Genomic DNA, 25,165 nt, shown 5'->3' with positions numbered 1-25,165 from the left:
TTGGGAATAGGGTGCCATTTGGGATGCACTAACTTTAAAAAAAGCTTCTTTTTTTTTTTTTTTTTACATTGCTGTCACATGCTGCCTTTCCATCATAGATACTGTCCATGGTGCTGAAAGAGCTGTTGGTATGGTTGGTCGATGATGTCATCTCGGTATATAATGTGTTGATGTCAGTGACAAAGTTACCAAGATAGATGATGATTCAGGCTTTGCTTTGAGGCAAGGGCTGACTTACTTCCTCTTCATAAATAATAATTGTGCCATAGGATGCACAATTCAATGGGATATGAGTCATGCCTATTGAGTACCTCTTAGCAAAAGTGGAAATGAAAGTAGGCTACTCAATCTAGAGTATATAATGTGATAATGTTTTCTTCCAGTCAGTTGTTATTCTCACTGTCCTTGCAACTAGTTTCATAATAAATGAACAGTTCCTGGTAATCAGTTAGCTAACCAAAATGCCACTATTCCAAATCATATCAAATCAAAGTTGAGTTGTCACCTGCAACGAATACAACCTTACAGTGAAATGTTTACTTACAGGCTCTATCCAATAGTGCAAAAAAGATTAGGTGAACAATAGGTCAGTAAAGAAAAACAGCACAAAAACAGGTTATATACAGTAGCGAGGCTATAAAAGTAGCGAGGCCACATACATACCGGTTAGTCAGGCTGATTGAGGTAGTATGCACATGTAGATATGGTTAAATTGACTATGTATATATGATGAACATGGAGTAGCAGTAGCGTAAAAGAGGGGTTTGCGGGTGGTGGGTGGGACACAACTCAGATAGCCCGGTTAGCCCAGTACCGCTTGCCATGCGGTAGTAGAGAGAACAGTCTATGACTGGGGTGGCTGGGGTCTTTGACAATATTTAGAGCTGTTCTATTCAAACAGCACACTTATGTATGTTCCATAGAAGGCTCTGAATGACCCAGCCCTCACCTGCTACAGTCATATCATTATGTTACTTGACTGTGTGTGTGTGTGTGTGTGTGTGTTTTATTTATTTATTTTTTGGGGGGGTGGGTGTAGTCCTTTTATGGCTGTCGTTTCCTTCCTGTCCGCCCATTCCTCTCCGCTTCAGTTGAATCAATGAGGAATTGAGCGCAACAGAGGCAGGGAGTCAACCGCGCGCAACGAGCCACCAGTGCATCTGCTGTTGAAGCGCTCGCAGTCACACACTACAGGCTTTCCATGTTTAACGTGAGCTTTATAGATTGACATTTAATGAGTATGAAATAACTAAACTGGTTAAAATACTCAGGGGAAAAGGGGTGTTTTTCCTCCAGGTGCGATTGTCCGGCTTTTCCTCCGTTTTTTTCTACGGACGTTTCTTCCTTCATATCTGATCGCCCATCAGTGGAATGATCTGGCTTTTATCTTGTGTCGTTTCCACTTCAGCATGGGAACTGCCGGGTCCAAAAGGAAGACTTTAAGGACCGATGCAATATCTTCTGTGGCCGCAAAAGTTAGGTGAGTGCCCGGGGGCCGGAGCTGCTCGGTAGCTCTCTGGTATAATAACTGGAGGGATGCATGGTGCATGTCACGGTGCTGATGTAGACGCGTTTACCGGGCGAAGTAGCGACTCCGCTGAATTGTTCGAGCAGTAATCGCAAACTAACTGAAACTGAAGTTATAATTATAAACAAATGCTAGCCTATAATATATTTGTTTCCCAGTTTACTGCTGTGGCGTTGTGATCAAATATATGCTTTACAAAAGTATTTACATTGCAATTATTTATTTAAATGTAATTGATAGGCTACATCTGCTGTCATAGCTACCTTCCTGTAACTTATATATATATATATATATACTGTATTTTATTTGTATTAGGCAACAATGATAATGCATCTTTCCAAGTCCTTGGACAGCATTGGGAATTTGTAACAGCTTTTTTTGGCAACAGAACATGCTGTTATGGATTTTTTGGCATCATGGTTTGAGCAATAAGAGTTAGTAAAATAAGTGGTTTAATCGTACACTCCTTATGTACTGTAGACTACTGTATTTTTCTTCGAGCGTTACACTTCCTACTACCAAGCTTCTTGAAGTCCAGTAGCCTAAAGGGGGTTATTAGTATTTTATACTTTTTAGATAAGTTACTTAGGAGTGTTTGATCTGACATGAAAAGGCATATGAAATGCCACCAATCAACTGCACACAACATTGAATCCTAAACCCTTGATTGTAAATGGCATGTAGCATGGTTGGCAACACCACATTTTTTTTATGTTTCAACTTTCCAACGAACAGGCTCTGGGATCTACAGTGCCAGAAAATGTATTCTACACTATTATTTAAACACCAAAACAGCAAGAAATGTGCCTGAGTTTGGTCAAATTGTAGTTTTGAAATACATATAATTGGGCATGACACACCGTGGAGCTAGGAACACAAGCATTTTGCTACACCCGCAATAACATCTGCTAAATATGTGTATGTGACCAATAAACACCAAAACAGCATGAAGCGTGCCTGAATTAGGTCTATTTTTGTTGTTGTTGTAAGATCTATAATTAGGGATGACACACCGTTTATGACTCATCTCTAACACATCAGGTTTGGTGATTATATTCCTTGAAGAACCATGAGTCATGCCCTCACACCTGTCACACAGTGCCAGATGTGTCAGAGTGCTGTCACTTAATCCTGTGTGCTGAATATTGTAATATGTAACATTGCAAGATTGAGCTTTTCAGAAGAACTTTGCCGCACGTCATGTCACCCACAGACTGATCTCACTGTGCAGGCATTGAGCGCTCTCTTACACCTCAACCTCAGACAGACTAGATTTCTTTTTGTTTCTCATTCTCTCCTCTCCCCACTCTTTCCCTTTTCAGTCATATGGTCTCTTTAAACACACAGCATAAATCAAACTGATCAGTGTCAAGTACATATTATTGGACTGAGGCCCAAGAGCCATGTTTTCTACTCTATGACAGATGTCGAGACATTAATGGCTCTTCAGGAAGCAATCCCCCAGAGCTTTAGTGTACCGTTTTACCCGTAGATAGCCTAGACAACCCACTGATGTAATGGTGGTGTGGCATCACATCACTTTTGCCTCAGAATCACAATCACTGACTGATTGGTTGTCAGATGAGTTTGGACCTCGAGTGTAAAACCATTTCATCCCTCTGACTGACAAACAGCCCCAATCTCTTCTGCGTTGTGTATTTGTCTCTGAGTCTGAATGGCTGGCTTAACTGTTGAGTCCTACTTTTGACAACTGAATCTAGCCAATGAATGGACAAGTCACATCTGCTTAGAAGAATGGATTCCCTTAACGCTGCCCAAACTTTATTAAACTGATATTTCTTAATTTCTTTGTTTTTACTTTTGAGATTGTGTGTGTGTGTATTGTGTTGTATTACTAAGTATTATCACTGCACTGTTGGAGCTAGAAACACAAGCTTCTCGCTGCACCTGCAATAACATCTGCAAATGTGTGTAGCGACCAATAAACTTTGACTGGATTTGACTACCGTAAATTGACCCTGGTAAATCTTTCCTAATTGACCTGACTAGCCTACTGTATGTGCTTCTGGACAGGGATTAGACATTTGGAACATCTACATAAGTCACAAAGCTGACCAAGCAAAAGTAAATGACTGGTAACGCTGTTCTAATTTAGCCAAGTACTATATGTACTTTAGCCACCTATGGAGAGAAATGCCAGGGACCCTATTGCAGCTCTGAATATCTGCAGAGACTGAATGCTGAAGGTTACCGTTTCCCTGTAACATTTTGATTTTGTATTTTTTATTTCACCTTTATTTAACCAGGAAGGCTAGTTGAGAACAAGTTCTCATTTGCAACTGTGACCTGGCCAAGATAAAGCAAAGCAGTTCGACACAAAACAGAGTTACACATAGAATAAACAAACATACAGTCAATATTACAGTAGAAAAAGTATATATACAGCATGTGCAAATGAGGTAGGATAAGGGAGGTAAAGGCAATAAATAGGCCATGGTGGCGAAGTAATTACAATATAGCAATTAAACACTGGAATGGTAGATGTGCAGAAGATGAATGTGCAAGTAGAGATACTGGGATGCAAAAGGAGAAAGATAAATAAATACAATATGGGGATGAGGTAGTTGTAACGATCATCTATGGTGGAAGGTGAGGACCAAAGTGCAGCGTGGTAAATGTTCAGATTTTTTATAAAATAACTGAACAACACAATAAAGGACAAACGAACAGTCCCGTAAGGTGAATGAAAAAACACTAAACAGGAAATAATCACCCACAAAACCCAGGTGGGAAAAGGCTACTTAAGTAGGATTCTTAATCAGAGACAACGAACGACACCTGCCTCTGATTGAGAACCATACCAGGCCAAACACAAAACCACAACAGACTACCCACCCCAACTCACGCCCTGACCAAACTAAAACAAAGACATAATAAAAGGAACTAAGGTCGGAACGTGACAGTAGTTGGATGGGCTAGTTACAGATGGGCTATGTACAGGTGCAGTGATCTGTGAGCTGCTTTGACAAAGGTGCTTAAAGCTAGTGAGGGAAATATGAGTCTCCAGCTTCAGTGATTTTTAAAGTTCATTCCAGTCATTGGCAGCAGAGAACTGGAAGGAAACGGGCCCAAAGGAAGAATTGGTTTTGGGGGTGACCAGTGAGATATAACTGCTGGAGAGCGTGCTACAGGTGGGTGCTGCTATGGTGACCAGTAAGCTGAGATAAGGCGGGGCTTTACCTAGCAGAGACTTGTAGATGACCTGGAGCCAGTGGGTTTGGTGACGAGTATGAAGCGAGGGCCAGCCAACGAGAGTGTACAGGTCGCAGTGGTGGGTAACGGAGGGGACTGTGATAGACTGCATCCAATTGGTTGAGTAGAGTGTTGGAGGCTAATTTGTAAATGACATCGCCAAAGTCGAGGATCGGTAGGATGGTCAGTTTTGAGTGTGTTTGGCAGCATGAGTGAAGGATGCTTTGTTGTGAAATTGGAAGCCAATTCTAGATTTAATTTTGGATTGGAGATGCCTAATGAGAGTCTGGAAGGAGAGTTTACAGTAACCAGACACCTAGGTATGTGTAGTTGTCCACATATTCTAAGTCAGAACCGTCCAGAGTAGTGATGCTGGACGAGCGGGCAGTGATTGGTTGAAGAGCATGCATTTAGTTTTACTTGCATATATGAGCAGTTGGAGGCCACGGAAGGAGAGTTGTATGGCATCGAAGCTCATCTGGAGGTTAGTTATTACACTATCCAAAGAAGGGCCAGGGGTATACAGAATGGTGTCGTCTGAATAGAGGTGGATCAGAGACTCACCAGCAGCAAGAGCGACATCATTGATGTATACAGAGAAGTAGTTCTGACAACTAACCCATGTTACTCAGGACATATCTTACCACACATATTATGTACAGTGGGGAGAACAAGTATTTGATAACCTGCAAAATCGGCAGTGTTTCCTACTTACAAAGCATGTAGAGGTCTGTAATTTTTATCATAGGTACACTTCAACTGTGAGAGACGGAATCTAAAACAAAAATCCAGAAAATCACATTGTACGATTTGTTATGGAGCATGTGAATTTTCGCAGTCTTTAAAAAAAAATCGCGCAACATTTCAGCGCCCTGCTATTCATGCCAGGAATATAGTACGTTCATTTGGTTAGTGTGTGTGGCTAGGAAACAGTCAGACCTTTCCAAAACTGTTTAAATCACGCCTGTGCCATTTACAGAACGTGCGTTTCGGTCGAATAGTGCATGAAAATCTGTTCACTGAAAATGTAAAAATATATTCTTCCGCGCCTGCAGGCAATTGTTTACAGAGAACAGAATTAAATAGAGCCGAGTTCTCATTGGCTACAGCTTCCCCATGCTGTCTAGAGTTACGTCATTAGTTTCGCAATTGATTCTTGGTCTAACCCAAACAAGGGAACTACTTTCCTACTGGCACCGCCCAGATTTTGGGGCGACCGTTTCGAAACATATTTTTCTCCACGGACAAGGTAACGATTTCACACCGCCTCCTGAGGTATTTTATCGCTTATTAACGTGTACTAATACCTAAAGTTGCATTACAAAAGTATTTCGAAGTGTTTTGTGAAAGTTTATCGTCGACTTTTGGCATTTTAAAAAATGACGTTACGTTATGAAATGCTAATTTTTTCCTCCAATTCCAAGGTATTCCTAGCTCGATATCTAGGCTATATATGGACCGATTTAATCGAAAAAAGACCCTAAATGATGTTTATGGGACATCTAGGAGTGCCAAGAATGAAGCTCGTCAAAGGTAAGGAATGTTTTATATTTTATTTCAGCCTTTTCGTTTGCGAGCGCTAACGAAAAATCTGTCGTTTTTGTGACGTTGCAGTATGTGAGGCTGCATGGTACAGATAATAGCGTCTCATGCTTTCCCCGAAAAGCATTTTACAAATCTGACTTGGTGGATAGATTCACAACGAGTGTAGCTTTAATTTGGTATATTGGATGTCAATTGTTATGAAATTTAGATTTTTATCATAAACTATGCGTGGTGCACTTGAAATTTCAGAAAATTCGATTCCCACTGGGGAAGCGCTTCCATAACAAGTTAGTAATTAATTTGCTTTTTATTGCATGACATAAGTATTTGATCACCTACCAACCAGTAAGAATTCAGTCTCTCACAGACCTTTTACTTTTTCTTTTAAAAGCCCTCCAGTTCTCCACTCATTACCTGTATTAACTGCACCTGTTTCAACTCGTTACCTGTATAAAAGTCACCTGTCCACACACTCAGACTCCAACCTCTCCACAATGGCCAAGACCAGAGAGCTGTGTGAGGACAGTGTAAGGACATCAGGGATAAAATTGTAGACTTGGACAAGGCTGGGATGGGCTACAGGACAATAGGCAAGCAGCTTGTTGAGAAGGCAACAACTGTTGGCGCAATTATAATAAAATGGAAGAAGTTCAAGATGACGGTCAATCACCCTCCGTCTGGGGCTCCAGTCAAGTTCTCACCTCGTGGGGCATCAATGATCATGAGGAAGGTGAGGGATCAGCCCAGAACTACACGGCAGGACCTGGTCAATGACCTGAAGAGAGCTGGGACCACAGTCTCAAAGAAAACCATTAGTAACACACTACACCATCATGGATTAAAATCCTGCAGCGCACGCAAGGTCCCCCTGCTCAAGCCAGCGCATGTCCAGGCCCGTCTGAAGTTTGCCAATGACCATCTGGATGATCCAGAGGAGTAATGGGAGAAGGTCATGTGGTCTGATGAGACAAAAGAGCTTTTTGGTCTAAACTCCACTCGCCGTGTTTGGAGGAAGAAGAAGGATGAGTACAAACCAAAGAACACCATCCCAAACGTGACGCATGGAGGTGGAAACATCATTCTTTGGGGATGCTTTTCTGCAAAGGGGACAGGACGACTGCACCGTATTGAGGGGAGGATGGATGGGGCCATGTACCGCGAGATCTTGGCCAACAACTTCCTTCCCTCAGTAAGATTATTGAAGATGGGTCGTGGCTGGGTCTTCCAGCATGACAACGACCCAAAAACACACAGCCAGGGCAACTAAGGAGTGGCTAGCCAGTCTCCAGCCCTGAACCCAATAGAACATCTTTGGAGGGAGCTGAAAGTCCATATTGCCCAGCGACCGCCCCAAAAACTGAAGGATCTGGAGAAGGTCTGTATGGAGGAGTGGGCCAAAATCCCTGCTGCAGTGTGTGCAAACCTGGTCAAGAACTACAGGAAACGTATGAGCTCTGTAATTGCAAACAAAGGTTTCTGTACCAAATATTAGGTTCTGCTTTTCTGATGTATCAAATACTTATGTCATGCAATAAAATGCAAATTAATTACTTTTGAAAAATCACAATGTGATTTTCTGGATTTTTGTTTTAGATTCAGTCTCTCACAGTTGAAGTGTACCTATGATAAAAATGACAGACCTCTACATGCTTTGTACGTAGGAAAACCTGCAAAATTGGTAGTGTTTCAAATACTTGTTCACCCCACTGTATGTACTGCTAGAATGACGGTAAAACATTAAGGACACAGACAGGACACAGTCTCCTCTATTCTGTTATTTTCTATTGTTAATCTTCCTGGGCTAGACTAAGGCAGGTTTCATCAGTAAAATGGGTTCGACGGGAGTGTTGCAGCGCAGAGCAGACACAGGGTGGTTTCAGCCCAGAGGCCCATCCATACACCCAAGGTAATGGACTGATCTGTGCAACAAAATATTGATGCGTGCGGCCCGGTAACATTGGAATACGTGTACACTTGACTACACTAGGTCTTTTAGTAGAATTCGGAGGAATATTATTGCAAAAGGTGAATTGATTTATCTTTTCTCCCAAAATGTATTTAACCTGCTGTGTATTCTGAATCCTCCCGGCTTGTTTCTCATAAGACCCAATTTGTTTGTTTAATATCTCCCAGTGCAGTGTGAGTTTAGGGTACATAGGGTAGAGATGAGTTTTTCTGAATGCCCGCCTAAATCACTCCTTGATGGGACCACTGCTCTGCTGCCTCTTCATCAAGTTGACATCAGCAGCATCATTTCTTAAAAAATCAGTCTGTTTTGATTTGTGCACATACTTATTAAGCATTCATTCAAGTTTACATCCCATATTAAACATTAATTGTCATGACAAATGTTTAGAGATTTGATTTGTAAGGAAACTTTGACACCATCTGACATTCACTTTAATGTTTTCAGTGGCCTTCTACTTTTGGAATCCTGTGTCTTAAACAGTTGGGTATAGCACTCAATAGAATGCCTGAAGTGTTGACGTAACGGTTGAATCTGTGGTACAATGTCATTTCATGGCTTCATACCAGGCAGTGTGCAGTACTAACCACAGCAGGAACAGCACAGTGGAGTTCACGCCATCACAGTCACCATTAGCCCAGTTTGGTCGTTAATGCACTTCTAGGATTCTACATCCACATTGTAAGCCTGACATGCTTCTGCTGCCATGGTATAAATGAGGAATAGCTGGTTCAACACTCTATAGTTGTATTCCCATAGGATACAGTACATTGGTCTTCGGATGGGTGCGTCCGAACTTGCACCCTATATAGTGGAATAGGGTGCCATTTGGCCCGCCACATTGGTATTATTCAGTCACAGTGCCCTAGGGCTGAACCTACAACCACGTCTGACAGAGGGGTAATTGTCTGCCTGACACCTAGTGTTTATTGTCTGAATCTCAGGCCATCTCAGTACTAATGTTTCTTAATTAAGCCACCAGCCTTTTCACCAAAACCTCTCTCTCTCTGTATGGCAGGGATTACAGTGCAGAGGAGAGGTATCTGCGTTCTGGCTGCTGTAATTAGTCTGATTACAGCCTGTAGAGCGAGGCTGGACTGTAATAATACAGGGATGCAGTGATACAAGGGAGGCTGCCTGACCTCATAGATCTGAGTAATTACACCCATGTCACCGTTGATCCGACGGCAGGAAAAAGCTGGATGGAACGCAGGATACAGCGGGTCAGGAACTAACACTGAATACTCATTGTCTGGGCAGCTACGGCGCTCATGATTCTCATGTTATTAATTAAGCTTAGCTGGGCTGAGTCTGCGTCCCAATGGCACCCTTTTCCCTATACAGGCCTTGATCAAAAGTAGTACAGTATGTAGGGAGTCGGGAGCCATCTGGGATGCAGACTGACACTATCTGGACATGGTCAAAATACACATTAACTCTACTAGGCTTTAACTACCCAGTGATTTCCTACATCTGGTGTCTGTGGTTTAATCCAATTACAAAGCAATATTTCTTACGGACTCTGACAAACATTCATTTAATCACCTAACAACCACAGTGTAGAGAGTGAGACCTGGAAAGCAGCCAGCAGGGACTTGGGAGGCCTGCCAAATCTGAGATTTCCATTTGACTCAGAGACAGTGAACAAGCGAGGACAAGAAACTAAGGCGCTAAGTGGTCAACTTGATGTTTGTTGTTTCAACTTCATTTCACTCGATTTGGTGTACTTGTATTGGAGAGAGAACAGTTCAGAGGAGGAGACGAGAGAGAGGGACTGAGGAAGATGGAGAGAGGAAGGTAAGAGTGGGAATGAGGAAGATGGGCTGTCTCAGAAAGAGACAGTGAGGGAGATGGATACGGGAGATATTTGTGGTGTCTCAGAAATAGGTCATCCTCTCAGAGAGATGATCTGAGTGGTGAGATTCAGTGAGTGAGGAGGAATACACGGTGCCCCTCTTTTTCCAAATGACTCTAAGAGCCTCATTGGGTGTCCCTGAGACACTTGTTTTTCACTGAGACACCCAGGGCCAGAACACAGAAGGCTTGCTCCTTGACTCAGATAGGAGAGAGGCTTCATTACATTACATTTAAGTCATTTAGCAGACGCTCTTATCCAGAGCGACTTACAAATTGGTGCATTCACCTTATGACATCCAGTGGAGCAGCCACTTTACAATAGTGCATCTAAATCATTTAAGGGGGGGGGGGGGTGAGAAGGATTACTTTATCCTATCCTAGGTATTCCTTAAAAAGGTGGGGTTTCAGGTGTCTCCGGAAGGTGGTGATTGACTCCGCTGTCCTGGCGTCGTGAGGGAGTTTGTTCCACCATTGGGGGGCCAGAGCAGCGAACAGTTTTGACTGGGCTGAGCGGGAACTGTACTTCCTCAGTGGTAGGGAGGCGAGCAGGCCAGGGGTGGATGAACGCAGTGCCCTTGTTTGGGTGTAGGGCCTGATCAGAGCCTGGAGGTACTGAGGTGCCGTTCCCCTCACAGCTCCGTAGGCAAGCACCATGGTCTTGTAGCGGATGCGAGCTTCAACTGGAAGCCAGTGGAGAGAGCGGAGGAGCGGGGTGACGTGAGAGAACTTGGGAAGGTTGAACACCAGACGGGCTGCGGCGTTCTGGATGAGTTGTAGGGGTTTAATGGCACAGGCAGGGAGCCCAGCCAACAGCGAGTTGCAGTAATCCAGACGGGAGATGACAAGTGCCTGGATTAGGACCTGCGCCGCTTCCTGTGTGAGGCAGGGTCGTACTCTGCGGATGTTGTAGAGCATGAACCTACAGGAACGGGCCACCGCCTTGATGTTAGTTGAGAACGACAGGGTGTTGTCCAGGATCACGCCAAGGTTCTTAGCGCTCTGGGAGGAGGACACAGTGGAGTTGTCAACCGTGATGGCGAGATCATGGAACGGGCAGTCCTTCCCGGGAGGAAGAGCAGCTCCGTCTTGCCGAGGTTCAGCTTGAGGTGGTGATCCGTCATCCACACTGATATGTCTGCCAGACATGCAGAGATGCGATTCGCCACCTGGTCATCAGAAGGGGGAAAGGAGAAGATTAATTGTGTGTCGTCTGCATAGCAATGATAGGAGAGACCATGTGAGGTTATGACAGAGCCAAGTGACTTGGTGTATAGCGAGAATAGGAGAGGGCCTAGAACAGAGCCCTGGGGGACACCAGTGGTGAGAGCACGTGGTGAGGAGACGGATTCTCGCCACGCCACCTGGTAGGAGCGACCTGTCAGATAGGACGCAATCCAAGCGTGGGCCGCGCCGGAGATGCCCAACTCGGAGAGGGTGGAGAGGAGGATCTGATGGTTCACAGTATCGAAGGCAGCCGATAGGTCTAGAAGGATGAGAGCAGAGGAGAGAGAGTTAGCTTTAGCAGTGCGGAGCGCCTCCGTGATACAGGGAAGAGCAGTCTCAGTTGAATGACTAGTCTTGAAACCTGACTGATTTGGATCAAGAAGGTCATTCTGAGAGAGATAGCGGGAGAGCTGGCCAAGGACGGCACGTTCAAGAGTTTTGGAGAGAAAAGAAAGAAGGGATACTGGTCTGTAGTTGTTGACATCGGAGGGATCGAGTGTAGGTTTTTTTCAGAAGGGGTGCAACTCTCGCTCTCTTGAAGACGGAAGGGACGTAGCCAGCGGTCAGGGATGAGTTGATGAGCGAGGTGAGGTAAGGGAGAAGGTCTCCGGAAATGGTCTGGAGAAGAGAGGAGGGGATAGGGTCAGCGGGCAGGTTGTTGGGCGGCCGGCCGTCACAAGACGCGAGATTTCATCTGGAGAGAGAGGGGAGAAAGAGGTCAGAGCACAGGGTATGGCAGTGTGAGCAGAACCAGCGGTGTCGTTTGACTTAGCAAACGAGGATCGGATGTCGTCGACCTTCTTTTCAAAATGGTTGACGAAGTCATCTGCAGAGAGGGAGGAGGGGGGAGGGGGAGGAGGATTCAGGAGGGAGGAGAAGGTGGCAAAGAGCTTCCTAGGGTTAGAGGCAGATGCTTGGAATTTAGAGTGGTAGAAAGTGGCTTTAGCAGCAGCGACAGAAGAGGAAAATGTAGAGAGGAGGGAGTGAAAGGATGCCAGGTCCGCAGGGGAGGCGAGTTTTCCTCCATTTCCGCTCGGCTGCCCGGAGCCCTGTTCTGTGAGCTCGCAATGAGTCGTCGAGCCACGGAGCGGGAGGGGAGGACCGAGCCGGCCTGGAGGATAGGGGACATAGAGAGTCAAAGGATGCAGAAAGGGAGGAGAGGAGGGTTGAGGAGGCAGAATCAGGAGATAGGTTGGAGAAGGTTTGAGCAGAGGGAAGAGATGATAGGATGGAAGAGGAGAGAGTAGCGGGGGAGAGAGAGCGAAGGTTGGGACGGCGCGATACCATCCGAGTAGGGGGCAGTGTGGGAAGTGTTGGATGAGAGCGAGAGGGAAAAGGATACAAGGTAGTGGTCGGAGACTTGGAGGGGAGTTGCAATGAGGTTAGTGGAAGAACAGCATCTAGTAAAGATGAGGTTGAGCGTATTGCCTGCCTTGTGAGTAGGGGGGGAAGGTGAGAGGGAGAGGTCAAAAGAGGAGAGGAGTGGAAAGAAGGAGGCAGAGAGGAATGAGTCAAAGGTAGACGTGGGGAGGTTAAAGTCGCCCAGAACTGTGAGAGGTGAGCCGTCCTCAGGAAAGGAGCTTATCAAGGCATCAAGCTCATTGATGAACTCTCAGAGGGAACCTGGAGGGCGATACATGATAAGGATGTTAAGCTTGAAAGGGCTGGTAACTGTGACAGCATGGAATTCAAAGGAGGCGATAGACAGATGGGTAAGGGGAGAAAGAGAGAATGACCACTTGGGAGAGATGAGGATCCCGGTGCCACCACCCCGCTGACCAGAAGCTTTCGACAGACAGACACATCCAGGCACTATCTCATGGATCTGTTTATTCCCTTATACCCTACAGAACCAAAATGAAAAGCCAAGGTTGCTTTTGGATTGCAAAAGCATACACCCTCCTTGTAATTTTCCTGTTTTGTTGCCTTACAAATTAGAATTAAAATTGATTTCTTGGGGGGTTTGTATAATTTGATTTACACAACATGTCTACCACTTTGAAGATGCAAAACATGTTTTCTTGTGAAACAAACAAGAAACACACAAAAAAACAGAACTTGAGCGTGCATAACTATTCACCCCGCAAAGTCAATACTTTGTAGAGCCACCTTTTGCATTAATTACAGCTGCAAGTCTCTTGGACTATGTCTCTATAAGCTTGGCACATCTAGCTACTAGGATTTTTGCCCATTCTTCAAGGCAAAACTGCTCTAGCTCCTTCAGAGTTGGATGGGTTCTGCTGGTGTACAGCAATCTTTAAGTCATACCACAATTCTCAATTGGATTGAGGTCTGGGTTTTGACTAGACCATTCCAAGACATTTAAATGTTTCCCCTTAAACCACTTGAGTGTTGCTTTAGCAGTATGCTTAGGGTCATTGTCCTGCTGGAAGGTGAACCTCCGTCCGAGTCTAAAATCTTTGCAAGACTGAAACAGGATTCCCTACAAGAATGTCAATTTTAGTTGGGTGGGCTATTTACAGATGGGCTGTGTACAGGTGCAATGATCGGTAAGCTGCTCTGACAGTTGATGCTTAGAGTTGGTGAGGGAGATAAGTCTCCAGCTTTAGTGATTTTTGCAATTCATTCCAGCCATTGGCAGCAGAGAACAGGAAGGAAAGGCGGCCAAACGAGGTGTTGGCTTTGGGGATGACCAGTGAAATATACCTGCTGGAGCGTGTGCTATGGGTGGATGTTGCTATGGTGACCAGTGAGCTGAGATAAGGCGGGGCTTTACCTAGCAAAGACTTGTAGATGACCTGGAGCCAGTGGGTTTGGTGACAAATTTGAAGCGAGGGCCAGCCAACGAGAGCATACAGGTCGAGGTGGTGGGTAGAATATGGGGCTTTGGTGACAAAACGTATGGCACTGTGATAGACTACATCCAATTTGTTGAGTAGAGTGTTAGAGACTATTTTGTAAATGACATCGCCGAAGTCGAGGATCGGTAGGATGGTCAGTTTTACGAGGGTATGTATAGCAGCATAAGTGAAGGATGCTTTGTTGCAAAATAGGAAGCCGATTCTAGATTTAATTTGGATTCGAGATGCTTAATGTGAGGCTGGAAGGAGAGTTTACAGTCTAACCAGACACCTAGGTATTTGTAGTTGTCCACATATTCTAAGTCAGAACCGTCCAGAATAGTGATGCTAGTCGGGCGGGCAGGTGCAGGCAGCGATCGGTTGAAGAGCATGCGTTTAGTTTTACTTGCATATAAGAGCAGTTGGAGGCCATGGAAGGAGAGTTGTATGGCATCAAAGCTTATCTGGAGGTTTGTTAACAGTGTCCAAAGAAGGGCCAGAGGTATACAGAACGGTGTCGTCTGCGTAGAGGTGGATCAGAGAATCACCAGCAGCAAGAGCGACATCATTGATCTATACAGAGAAAAGAGTGGGCCTGAGAATTGAAGCCTGTGGCACCCCCATAGAGACTGTCAGAGGTCCGGACAACAGGCCCTCCGATTTGACACACTGAACTTAATCTGAGAAGTAGTTGGTGAACTTGGCGAGACAGTAATTTGAGAAACCAAGGCTGTTGAGTCTGCCGATAAGAATGCGGTGATTGACAGAGTCGAAAACCTTGGCCAGGTCAATGAAGACGGCTGCACAGTACTGTCTTATCAATGGAGGTTATGATATAATTTAGGACCTTGAGCGTGGCTGAGGTGCACCCATGACCAGCCCGGAAACCAGTTTGCATATCGGAGAAGGTACGGTGGGATTTGAAATGGTCGGTGATCTATTTGTTGACTTGGCTTTCGAAGACTTTAGATAGGCAGGGCAGGATAAGTCTGTAACAGTTTGGGTCTAGAGGGGGATGACGGCAGCAGCTTTCCAATCTATAGGGATCTCAGACGATACCAAAGAGAAGTTGAACAGGCTAGTAATAGGAGTTGCAACAATTGCAGCAGATGATTTTAGAAAGAGTTCCAGATTGGTCCAGATTGTCTAGCCCAGCTGATTTGTAGGGGTCCAGATTTTGCAGCTCTTTCAGAACATTAGCTATCTGGATTTGGGTGAAGGAGAAGCGGGGGGGGGGGGGGCTTGGGCACGTTGCTGTGGGGGGGGTGCAGAGCTGTTGGCCGAGGTAGGGGTAGCCAGGTGGAATGCATGGCCAGCCGTAGAAAAAATGCGTATTGAAATTATTATTGTAGATTTTTCAGTGGTGATAGAGTTTTCTAACCTCACTGCAGTGGGCAGCTGGGAGGAGGTTGGAGAGTTTGTGCTACAGGATGCAAATTTCTGTTTGAAAAAAACTAGCCTTTGCTTTCCTAACTGACTGTGTATGTTGGTTCCCTGAAAAGTTGCATATCGCGGGGGCTATTTTATGCTAATGCAGTACGGCACAGGATGTTTTTGTGCTGGTCAATGGCAGTCAAGTCTGGAGTGAACCAAGGGCTATATCTGTTCTTAGTTCTACATTTTTTGAATGGGGCATGCCTATTTAAGATGGTGAGGAAACCAGGCATCCTCTACTGACGGGATGAGGTCAATATCCTCCCAGGATACCCGGGCCAGGTCGATTAGAAAGGCCCACTTGCTGAATCATTTGACAGTGATGAAGGGTGATCGTTTGACCGTGGACCCATTACGGACGCAGGCAATGAGGCAGTGATTTCTGAGATCCTGGTTGAAGACAGCAGATGTGTATTTAGAGGGCAGGTTGGTAAGGATGATATCTGAGGGTGCCTGTGTTTACGGATTTAGGGTTGTACCTGGTAGGTTCCTTGCTAATTTGTGTGAGATTGAGGGCATCTAGTTTAGATTGCAGCACGGCCGGGGTGATAAGCATATCCCATCTTAGGTCACCTAACAGTACGAACTCTGAAGATCAATTCACATATGGTGTCCAGGGCACAGCTGGGGGCTTAAAGTGGTCCTATGGACAGACACAACAATCTCTGCTGTGGAGCTTTGCAGCTCTTTCAGAGTTATCTTTGTTCTCTTTGTTGCCTCTCTGATTAATGCCCTCCTTGCCTGGTCCATGAGTTTTGGTGGGCGGCCCTCTCCTGGCAGGTTTGTTGTGGTGCCATATTCTTTCCATTTTTTAATAATTGATTTAATGGTGCTCCGTGGGATGTTCAAAGTTTCAGATATTTTTTTATAACCCAACCCTGATATGTACTTTTCCACAACTTTGTCCCTGACCTGTTTGGAGAGCTCCTTGGTCTTCATGGCGCTGCTTGCTTGGGCGCTGCTTGCTTGGTGGTGCCCCTTTCTTAGTGATGTTGCAGACTCTGGGGCCTTTCGGAACAGGTGTATATATACTGAGATCATGTGACACTTAGATTGCACACAGGTGGACTTTATTTGACTAATTATGTGACTTCTGAAGGTAATTGGTTGCAACAGATCTTATTTAGGGGCTTCATAGCAAAGGGGGTGAATACATATTCACGTACCTTTCCGTAAAAAAAATTGAATTTTTTAAAATAAGTAATTTTTTAAATTTAACTTCACCAATTTGGAAAATTTTATGTATGTCCATGACATAAATTCCAAATAAAAATCCATTTAAATGACAGTTTGTAATGCAACAAAATAGGAACAACGCCAAGGGGGATGAATACTTTTGCAAGGCACTGTATTTGCCCTGCTTTTACAGAACATGCAGTTAGGGTTTACACAGTACAGTACATCTCCTTTCTTCAATTCCTTTCTCCACTTTCTCTTTCATAAACCTCCCATCCTTATCATTCCTGCTTTCTATTTATGCTGTTTAAACACATCTCCCCCCTGTCACAGTCTTCCTGTTTCCCCGGCCCACTCGTCTCCCCCCTCCCTTCGTCACATGGCTGAAAACATGCAAGGATTCAGGATTCTGCTCATAAAAGCACAATACAATCTGCCAGACAGTAGAGCAGACAACGTGAGGGCAGAGCAAGGCAAGGCACACAGACGTTACGTCCCAAATGACAACCTGTTCGATATATAGTGCACTGCTTTTGACCAAGTCACTGTAAGAGGACTAGGGTGCCATTTGGGATGGAGACAGAGATACATGGGGGTGGTACACTCCTCTCCTATCTAACTATGCCACTCTTCTCTCTAATGAATGTCTTAATACTTCCCCACTGAGTTCTATTTTATGGTTGTTAATCGATGTTCAAAGTGCTGGGGAAAAAAGTGATTCATTAATATGGTGGCTGTGTAATTGGCTTACGCTTCAATCCACATACTGTCTCTGGTTCTCTGTGGACTGTCCTTGAGAAGCAGAGACATTAACATTTACGGAGCACAAGGAAGGAAGCCACAGATGTGAGTTGAGCAATCAGTTGTTGTATTGGACCACATGTAACCGGTGTGAAATGGCTAGTTAGATAGCGGTGTGCGGTAGTAGCGTTTCAATCGCTGACATCACTTACTTGAAGTAGTTATTTCCCCTGCTCTGCAAGGGCTGCGGCTTTTGTGGAGCGATAGGTAATGATGCTTCAAAGGGTGACTGTTGTCGATGTGTTGAGAGGACCTGTAACGGTCGTCGGTGGAAGAAGGTGGCAGCGCAGCGTGGTACTTGTTCATGTTATTTATTTAAACTGAACACTATCAAACAAAAAACCACAACCAAGACAGCTCCGTCAGGTGCAACCCACACTAAACAGAAAATATAATCACCCACAACTCAAGGGTGAAAACAGGCTGCCTAAGTATGGTTCTCAATCAGGGACAACGATTGACAACTGCCTCTGATTGAGAACCATACCAGGCCAAACACAGAAATACCAAATCATAGAAAAAATAACATAGACTGCCCACCCAACTCACGCCATGACCATACTAAAACAAAGACATCACAAAGGAACTAAGGTCAGAACGTGACAGGGCCCCTTGTTCAAGCCCAGGTTGGGGCGAGGATAGGGATGGAAGGAACACTGTTACACATAGTAGTTCCACAATTGGCTCCATGACAGTAGCTAGTTTGTCCTCTGGAAGTGGTCGTCTTGGATGTGTGTGGTCCTCCCCATTACCTTTATACACAGCCCTTTAGAATGTTTATAGGAAGGAGTGGAGAGCCAGAGAGATAAGGGATGAAAGCATTCCTCTCCTCTCCCTCTCCCCCCCCCCTCTCCTCTCCCTCTATCTCCGCAAATCCCCCCACCCCCTCTCTCTCCTCTGCTGCTGCACTTGCTGCTTCATATTTAATTAGTTAGAGTGTGTTGTAGAAGGGAGGGCGGCATGGCATTTCAGAGCAGCATCCACACAGAGATGTGTACAGACTGCCCAACACCAGCCAGCACAACTCACTGAATGTGTAATGCTGTAGGTGTGTGTGTGCATGTGTGTGTGCGCATGCATGTGTGTTTGTGTGCATGCGTGTCTTTGTGTGTATATATACTGTATAACACACACACACGTGCATTGCTTGTTAGCCCATATCCTCTCTTGTCTCTAGCCTACATTATGTGCAGTATGCATAGCTATGTGGGAGTACTTGCTATAGAAATGTGTTTGTAGAAATGTGTTTGTGTGGGAGAGTTATTAAACAGCATAGTACAGCTGACCATGTTCTTTTCTGTTGCCAATTAAGAGAGTAAGAACAATAGAACAAACACAACATTTCCCTGATGATGTGTGTGGTACAGTACATGCTGGGCCATATTATGTAGGACGAAAGCTGGAGAAAGAATTGCACACATCTTTTGTTTCATATTGCAAATCCATACCCAGACCCACTTCAGTGAACCACAGGGGGAGATGGAATTTGTGACACATGAAAAAAGTGCTTTTTTGTTTGATGAAGGTATAGATTGAACTCATGTACATACTCAGCCTCCCATATCCCTCTTAACACTCTCCATGTGCAATTCTCCCCTCCCGCTGTCTGTGTGTGTGTGTGTGTGTAAATGTGAAAGGGTTTACTCCCCTACTGTACTATCGCCACTCATATGTGTGGCCCTAGAGCCGTGTACAAGAGCAAGGAATCATATCAAACCGGTCTGGAACACACTTGCATATTGGATTTCACACTCAAAATAATGGTTTTAGGCACATGTCATGAACATGTTCGGAATGTATAGATAGCACACCAGCGTCAAGAGACCTCGAGTAGTTTCGGTTTAAGAAGACAGTTCCATAGGGAACTAAAACCAAGAGTAAAACCAAGGTACTAACCAGGTTTCCATTCAACCTTTTTATGCGGGTAAAGTACAATGTAATGACAAGAAAAATGTAATGACAGGCCTAATTTCCAATTGTCGACAAAACTAAATACTCTAGACAAAATACGCTTTTTGTGACGCATTTATGCGTACCACTATGACTAATCGGGAAAGCATGCAGTTTATTAGGCTACAGATGAAATACATTATGATGAACTTCACAGAGTGGTGAAAGTGCAAGGTAATGAGCTTGATGCTCCTTTCCAATAAATATCGAGGGTCTTATTCTGGTGGCATGATAATCGATGCTTGGCTGCGGTTTGATAAATCATCTAGCTCTTTTGCCCATAATAGTAATCTCATCATGTAGGCTGGAGCGCACGAGCCAACAGCAGTGTTTTTTGTTAGAGTTGAAAATTGGATGGAAACCAATTTAAACTTATATTTTTTATCTGGTACATCAAATCAAATCAAATGTATTTATATAGCCCTTCTTTCATCAGCTGATATCTCAAAGTGCTGTACAGAAACCCAGCCTAAAACCCCAAACAGCAAGCAATGCAGGTGTAGAAGCACGGTGGCTAGGAAAAACTCCCTAGAAAGGCCTAAACCTAGGAAGAAACCTAGAGAGGAACCAGGCTATGATGGGTGGCCAGCCCTCTTCTGGCTGTGCCGGGTGGAGATTATAACAGAACATGGCCAAGATGTTCAAATGTTCTTACATGACCAGCATGGTCAAATAATAATAATCACAGTAGTTGTCGAGGGTGCAGCAAGTCAGAACTTCAGGAGTAAATGCCAGTTGGCTTTTCATAGCCAATCATTCAGAGTATCTCTACCGCTCCTGCTGTCTCAAGAGAGTTGAAAACAGCAGATCTGGGACAGGTAGCTCGTCCGGTGAACAGGTCAGGGTTCCATAGCCACAGGCAGAACAGTTGAAACTGGAGTAGCAGCACGGCCAGGTGAACTGTGGACAGCAAGGAGTCATCATGCCAGGAAGTCCTGAGGCATGGTCCTAGGGCTCAGGTCCTCCGAGAGAGCGAAAGAAAGAGAGAAAGAGAGAATTAGAGAGACCATACTTAAATTTACACAGGACACCGGATAAGACAGGAGAAGTACTCCAGATATAACAGACTGACCCTAGCCCCCCAACACATAAACTACTACAGCATAAATACTGGAGGCTGAGACAGGAGGGGTCAGGAGACACTGTGGCCCTATCCGATGATACCCCCGGACAGGGTGACACAGGCAGGATATAACCCCACCCACTTTGCCAAAGCACAGGGATATCTTCAACCACCAATTTACCATCCTGAGACAAGCCCGAGTATAGCCCACAAATAGCCCACAAGGCCGAGTATAGCCCACAAAGTAAAGCTCACGGCACAACCCAAGGTGGGCACCAACCCAGACAGGAAGATCACGTCAGTGACTCAAACCACTCAAGTGACGCACCCGTCCTAGGGACGGCATGGAAGAGCACCAGTAAGCCAGTGAATCTGTAATAGGATTAGAGGCAGAGAATCCCAGTGGAGACAGGGGAACCGGCCAGGCAGTCTTCAGTAAAGACTTAAAGGTTGAGACCGAGTCTGCGTCTCTCACATGGGTAGGCAGACCATTCCATAAAAATAGAGCTCTATAGGAGAAAGCCCTGCCTCCAGCTGTTTGCTTAGAAATTCTAGGGACAATTAGGAGGCCTGCGTCTTGTGACCGTAGCGTACGTGTAGGTATGTACGGCAGGACCAAATCGGAAAGATAGCTAGGAGCAAGCCCATGTAATGCTTTGTAGGTTAGCAGTAAAACCTTGAAATCAGCCCTTGCATTAACAGGAAGCCAGTGTAGGGAGGCTAGCACTGGAGTAATATGATACATTTTTTGGGTTCTAGTCAGGATTCTAGCAGCCGTATTTAGCACTAACTGAAGTTTATTTAGTGCTTTATCCGGGTAGCCGGAAAGTAGAGCATTGCAGTAGTCTAACCTAGAAGTAACAAAAGCATGGATACATTTTTCTGCATCATTTTTGGACAGAAAGTTTCAGATTTTCGCAATGTTACGTAGATGGAAAAAAGCTGTCCTTGAAACAGTCTTGATATGTTCGTCAAAAGAGAGATCAGGGTCCAGAGTAACACCGAGGTCCTTCAGTTTTAGTTGAGACGACTGTACAACCATCAAGATTAATTGTCAGATTCAACAGAAGATCTCTTGTTTCCTGGGACCTGGAACAAGCATCTCTGTTTTGTCAGAGGTTAAAAGTAGAACGTTTACAGCCATCCACTTCCTTATGTATGAAACACAGGCTTCTAGCACGGGCAATTTTGGGGCTTCACCATGTTTCATTAAAATGTACAGCTGTGTGTCATCTTCATAGCAGTGAAAGTTAACATTATGTTTTCGAATGACATCCCCAAGAGGTAAAATATATAGTGAAAACAATAGTGGTCCTAAAACGGAACCTTGAGGAACACCGAAATTTACAGTTGATTTGTCAGAGGACAAACCATTCACAGAGACAAACTGATATCTTTCCGACAGATAAGATCTAAACCAGGCCAGTCTGTGTTGACCAATTTGGGTTTCCAATCTCTCCAAAAGAATGTGGTGATCGATGGTATCAAAAGCAGCAGTAAGGTGTAGGAGCACGAGGACAGATGCAGAGCCTCGGTCTGACGCCATTAAAAGGTAATTTAAACCTTCACAAGTGCAGTCTCGTGCTATAATGTGGTCTTAAACCAGACTGAAGCATTTCGTATACATTGTTTGTCTTCAGGAAGGCAGTGAGTTGCTGCGCAACAGCTTTTTCAAAAGTTTTTGAGAGGAATGGGAGATTCGATATAGGCCGATAGTTTTTTATATTTTCTGGGACAAGGTTTGGCTTTTTCAAGAGAGGCTTTATTACTGCCACTTTTAGTGAGTTTGGTAAACATCCGGTGGATAGAGAGCCGTTTATTATGTTCAACATAGGAGGGCCAAGCACAGGAAGCAGCTCTTTCAGTAGTTTATTTGGAATAGGGTCCAGTATTCAGCTTGAAGGTTTAGAGGCCATGATTATTTTCATCACTGTGTCAAGAGATATAGTACTAAAACACTTGAGTGTCTCTCTTGATCCTAGGTCCTGGCAGAGTTGTGCAGACTTAGGACAACTGAGTTTTGGAGGAATACGCAGATTTAAAGAGGAGTCCGTAATTTGCTTTCTAATGATCATGATCTTTTCCTCAAAGAAGTTCATGAATTTATTACTGCTGAAGTGAAAGCCATCCTCTCTTGAGGAATGCTGCTTCTTAGTTAGCTTTGCGACAGTATCAAAAGACATTTTGGATTGTTCTTATTTTCCTCAATTAAGTTGAAAAAATAGCATGATCGAGCAGCTGTAAGGGCTCTTCGATACTGCACGGTACTGTCTTTCCAAGCTAGTCGGAAGACTTCCAGTTTGGTGTGGCGTCATTTCCATTCCAATTTTCTGGAAGCTTGCTTCAGAGCTCGGGTATTTTCTGTATATCAGGGAGCTAGTTTCTTATGACAAATGTTTTAAGTTTTTAGGGGTGCAACTGCATCTAGGGTATTGCGCAAGGTTAAATTGAGTTCCTTAGTTAGGTGGTTAACTGATTTTTGTCCTCTGAAGTCCCTTGGGTAGGCAGAGAGAGTCTGGAAGGGCATCAAAGAATCTTTGGGCTGTCTGAGAATTTATAGCACGAGAATTTATAGCACTACATGGGACTTGAATAGCAAAAGGTGTTTCGCCCTACATCATCAGCACCGTGTTTGAATAGCAACAAGTCAATTTGATTCAAACACGTCTCTGGGAAAACGTGAGTATTTTAGAATATTTGTATGAAAATTTGTCGCCAATTGGATGGAAAGCTAATGAGACAAATCAGGTTATTCAATTATTGGGTGGGACAATCATAACACACTGGTTACTTCCAAAATGGCACCTTATTGGTTAAAAGTAGTACACTATATAGGGAATAGAGTGCCATTTGGAAAGCTGTTATTGAGTAGGATATGTCTTGGTCTGGTGAGTGGTGAGTCACTCAGTTGGAGTCAGCAAGCTCCCTGTGAGAGACAGACAGGCAGGCAGCCTCACAGTGAGAGGCAGACAGACAGACAAACAGACAGGCAGGCAGGCTGGCAGACAGGCAGGCTCACAGTGAGTGGCAGACAGACAGGCAGCCAGTCAGGCTCACAGTGAGAGTCAGGCAGCCAGCTGTCCAGTGCTAATCAGAGTGTTGTGTTGTGCTTCTCTTTGCAGAGCAGCCAGAGCTTTCGGAGATTACCTGTCTCACACACACCCTGAGAACCGCAACGGATCAGGTACTCTCAGTGTCCAGCCTCATCTAGTACATCCCATAACATTCCTTCACATTTCCTATAACTTTCCTCTTCACATGGCTTAACATATCCTATAACTTTCATTTTCACATGGCTTCACATATCCTAGAAGTTTCCTCTTCACATTTCCTCTTCACATGGCTTCACATTTCCTAGAGCTTTCCTCTTCAAATGTAACCGACCGGCTCGATTCGGTCTTATGTGACAAAATTTGAAAATGTATTTTTTACATTGAATAAAAGTAGAGACTCAGAGATAGAAAATGTTATATCTGTAACGTCGTCTGCATGTATCTGGTGAGATAAGTCAGGCGCAGGACAGCAGATATGAGTAATAAAAACACTTTTTTTCAAAAATCAAAATGATATACATAATATACACGGCCACAATATACGGACCACAATACAACAAACAATCACTCACAAAAACCATGTGGGGAACAGAGGGTTAAATAATGAACAGGTGTTTGTGGGATTGAAAACAGGTGTGTGAAACAAAGACAAAACAAATGGAAAATGAAAAGTGGATCGGCGGTAGCTAGAAAGCCGGTGACGTCGACTGCCGAACGCCGCCCGAACAAGGAGAGGGACCGACTTCGGCGGAAGTCGTGACAATATCATACACTACAACCACAGTTGAGGAACAGTGGGAAAGTTATTATTATTGAATGTTGATAAACTTGTAACCTCACTTTTGAGAAAATTCCCCTTGAAAGTTTTGGTTAACCTACTTGAGAGCTCTTCTTTGTCTACACCCATTCAGCATCGTTCACACCCTCTTAAGCTTTAGTCCCACCCATCTCTTCAAGGATTCACATGTGAGGCCATGCTCTAAACAACCAAAGATTTCAAGACTAAAGGCTGGTTGATACTCGGCCTATCTACAGTTGTGGCTGTGTCTTCATTAACATTCTATTGTGGTCCGACATCAGCCTGGTGGTCCAAAATAGCATAACTAGTGTATTTTGTTTCAACATCAACAAATCCACCCATTTAAAAATTAATTTAGTATACAGTACCAGTCAAAGGTTTGGACACACCAACTCATTCCAGGGTTTTTCTTTATTTGTACTATTTTCTACATTGTAGAATAATAGTGAAATCTTCAAAACTATGAAATAACACACATGGAATCATGTATTAACCAAAAAAAAGTGTTAAACTAATCAAAATATATGTTCTATTTGAGATTCTTCAATGTAGCCACCCTTTGCCTTGATGACAGCTTTGCACACTCTCTGGTTAGCCAGTACAAATAATGACCATTTTCACTTTAGCTTATTTGAAATCAAATTGAAGTTCAATTTGTCACATGCACAGGATACAGAAGATGTAGTGAAATGGTTACTTGCATAGTAGAGGGGTTTGTTTAAGACATGTAGCTATCTAGCTAGCCAACTAAACAA

General features: G+C 44.3%; 1 protein-coding gene across 1 annotated transcript in view; it reads left to right on the top strand.

The window, feature by feature from the left end:
* Positions 1–1,134: 1,134 nt before the first annotated feature.
* The window catches only part of LOC115140274 (NMDA receptor synaptonuclear signaling and neuronal migration factor-like), a 70,754-nt gene continuing 46,723 nt past the window's right edge, over positions 1,135–25,165 (top strand). Inside the window, exons 1-2 of the mRNA XM_029678558.2 lie at positions 1,135–1,480; positions 23,681–23,742. Coding sequence (XP_029534418.1) covers positions 1,410–1,480; positions 23,681–23,742 — 133 coding nt within the window. The 5' untranslated portion in view covers positions 1,135–1,409. The remainder of the gene's footprint in view (positions 1,481–23,680; positions 23,743–25,165) is intronic.

Source organism: Oncorhynchus nerka, linkage group LG13 (assembly GCF_034236695.1).
Source record: "Oncorhynchus nerka isolate Pitt River linkage group LG13, Oner_Uvic_2.0, whole genome shotgun sequence".
NCBI lineage: Eukaryota > Metazoa > Chordata > Actinopteri > Salmoniformes > Salmonidae > Oncorhynchus > Oncorhynchus nerka.
The sequence above is the reverse complement of the archived record's forward strand: the minus strand, read 5'-3'. Positions and strand labels throughout refer to the sequence as shown.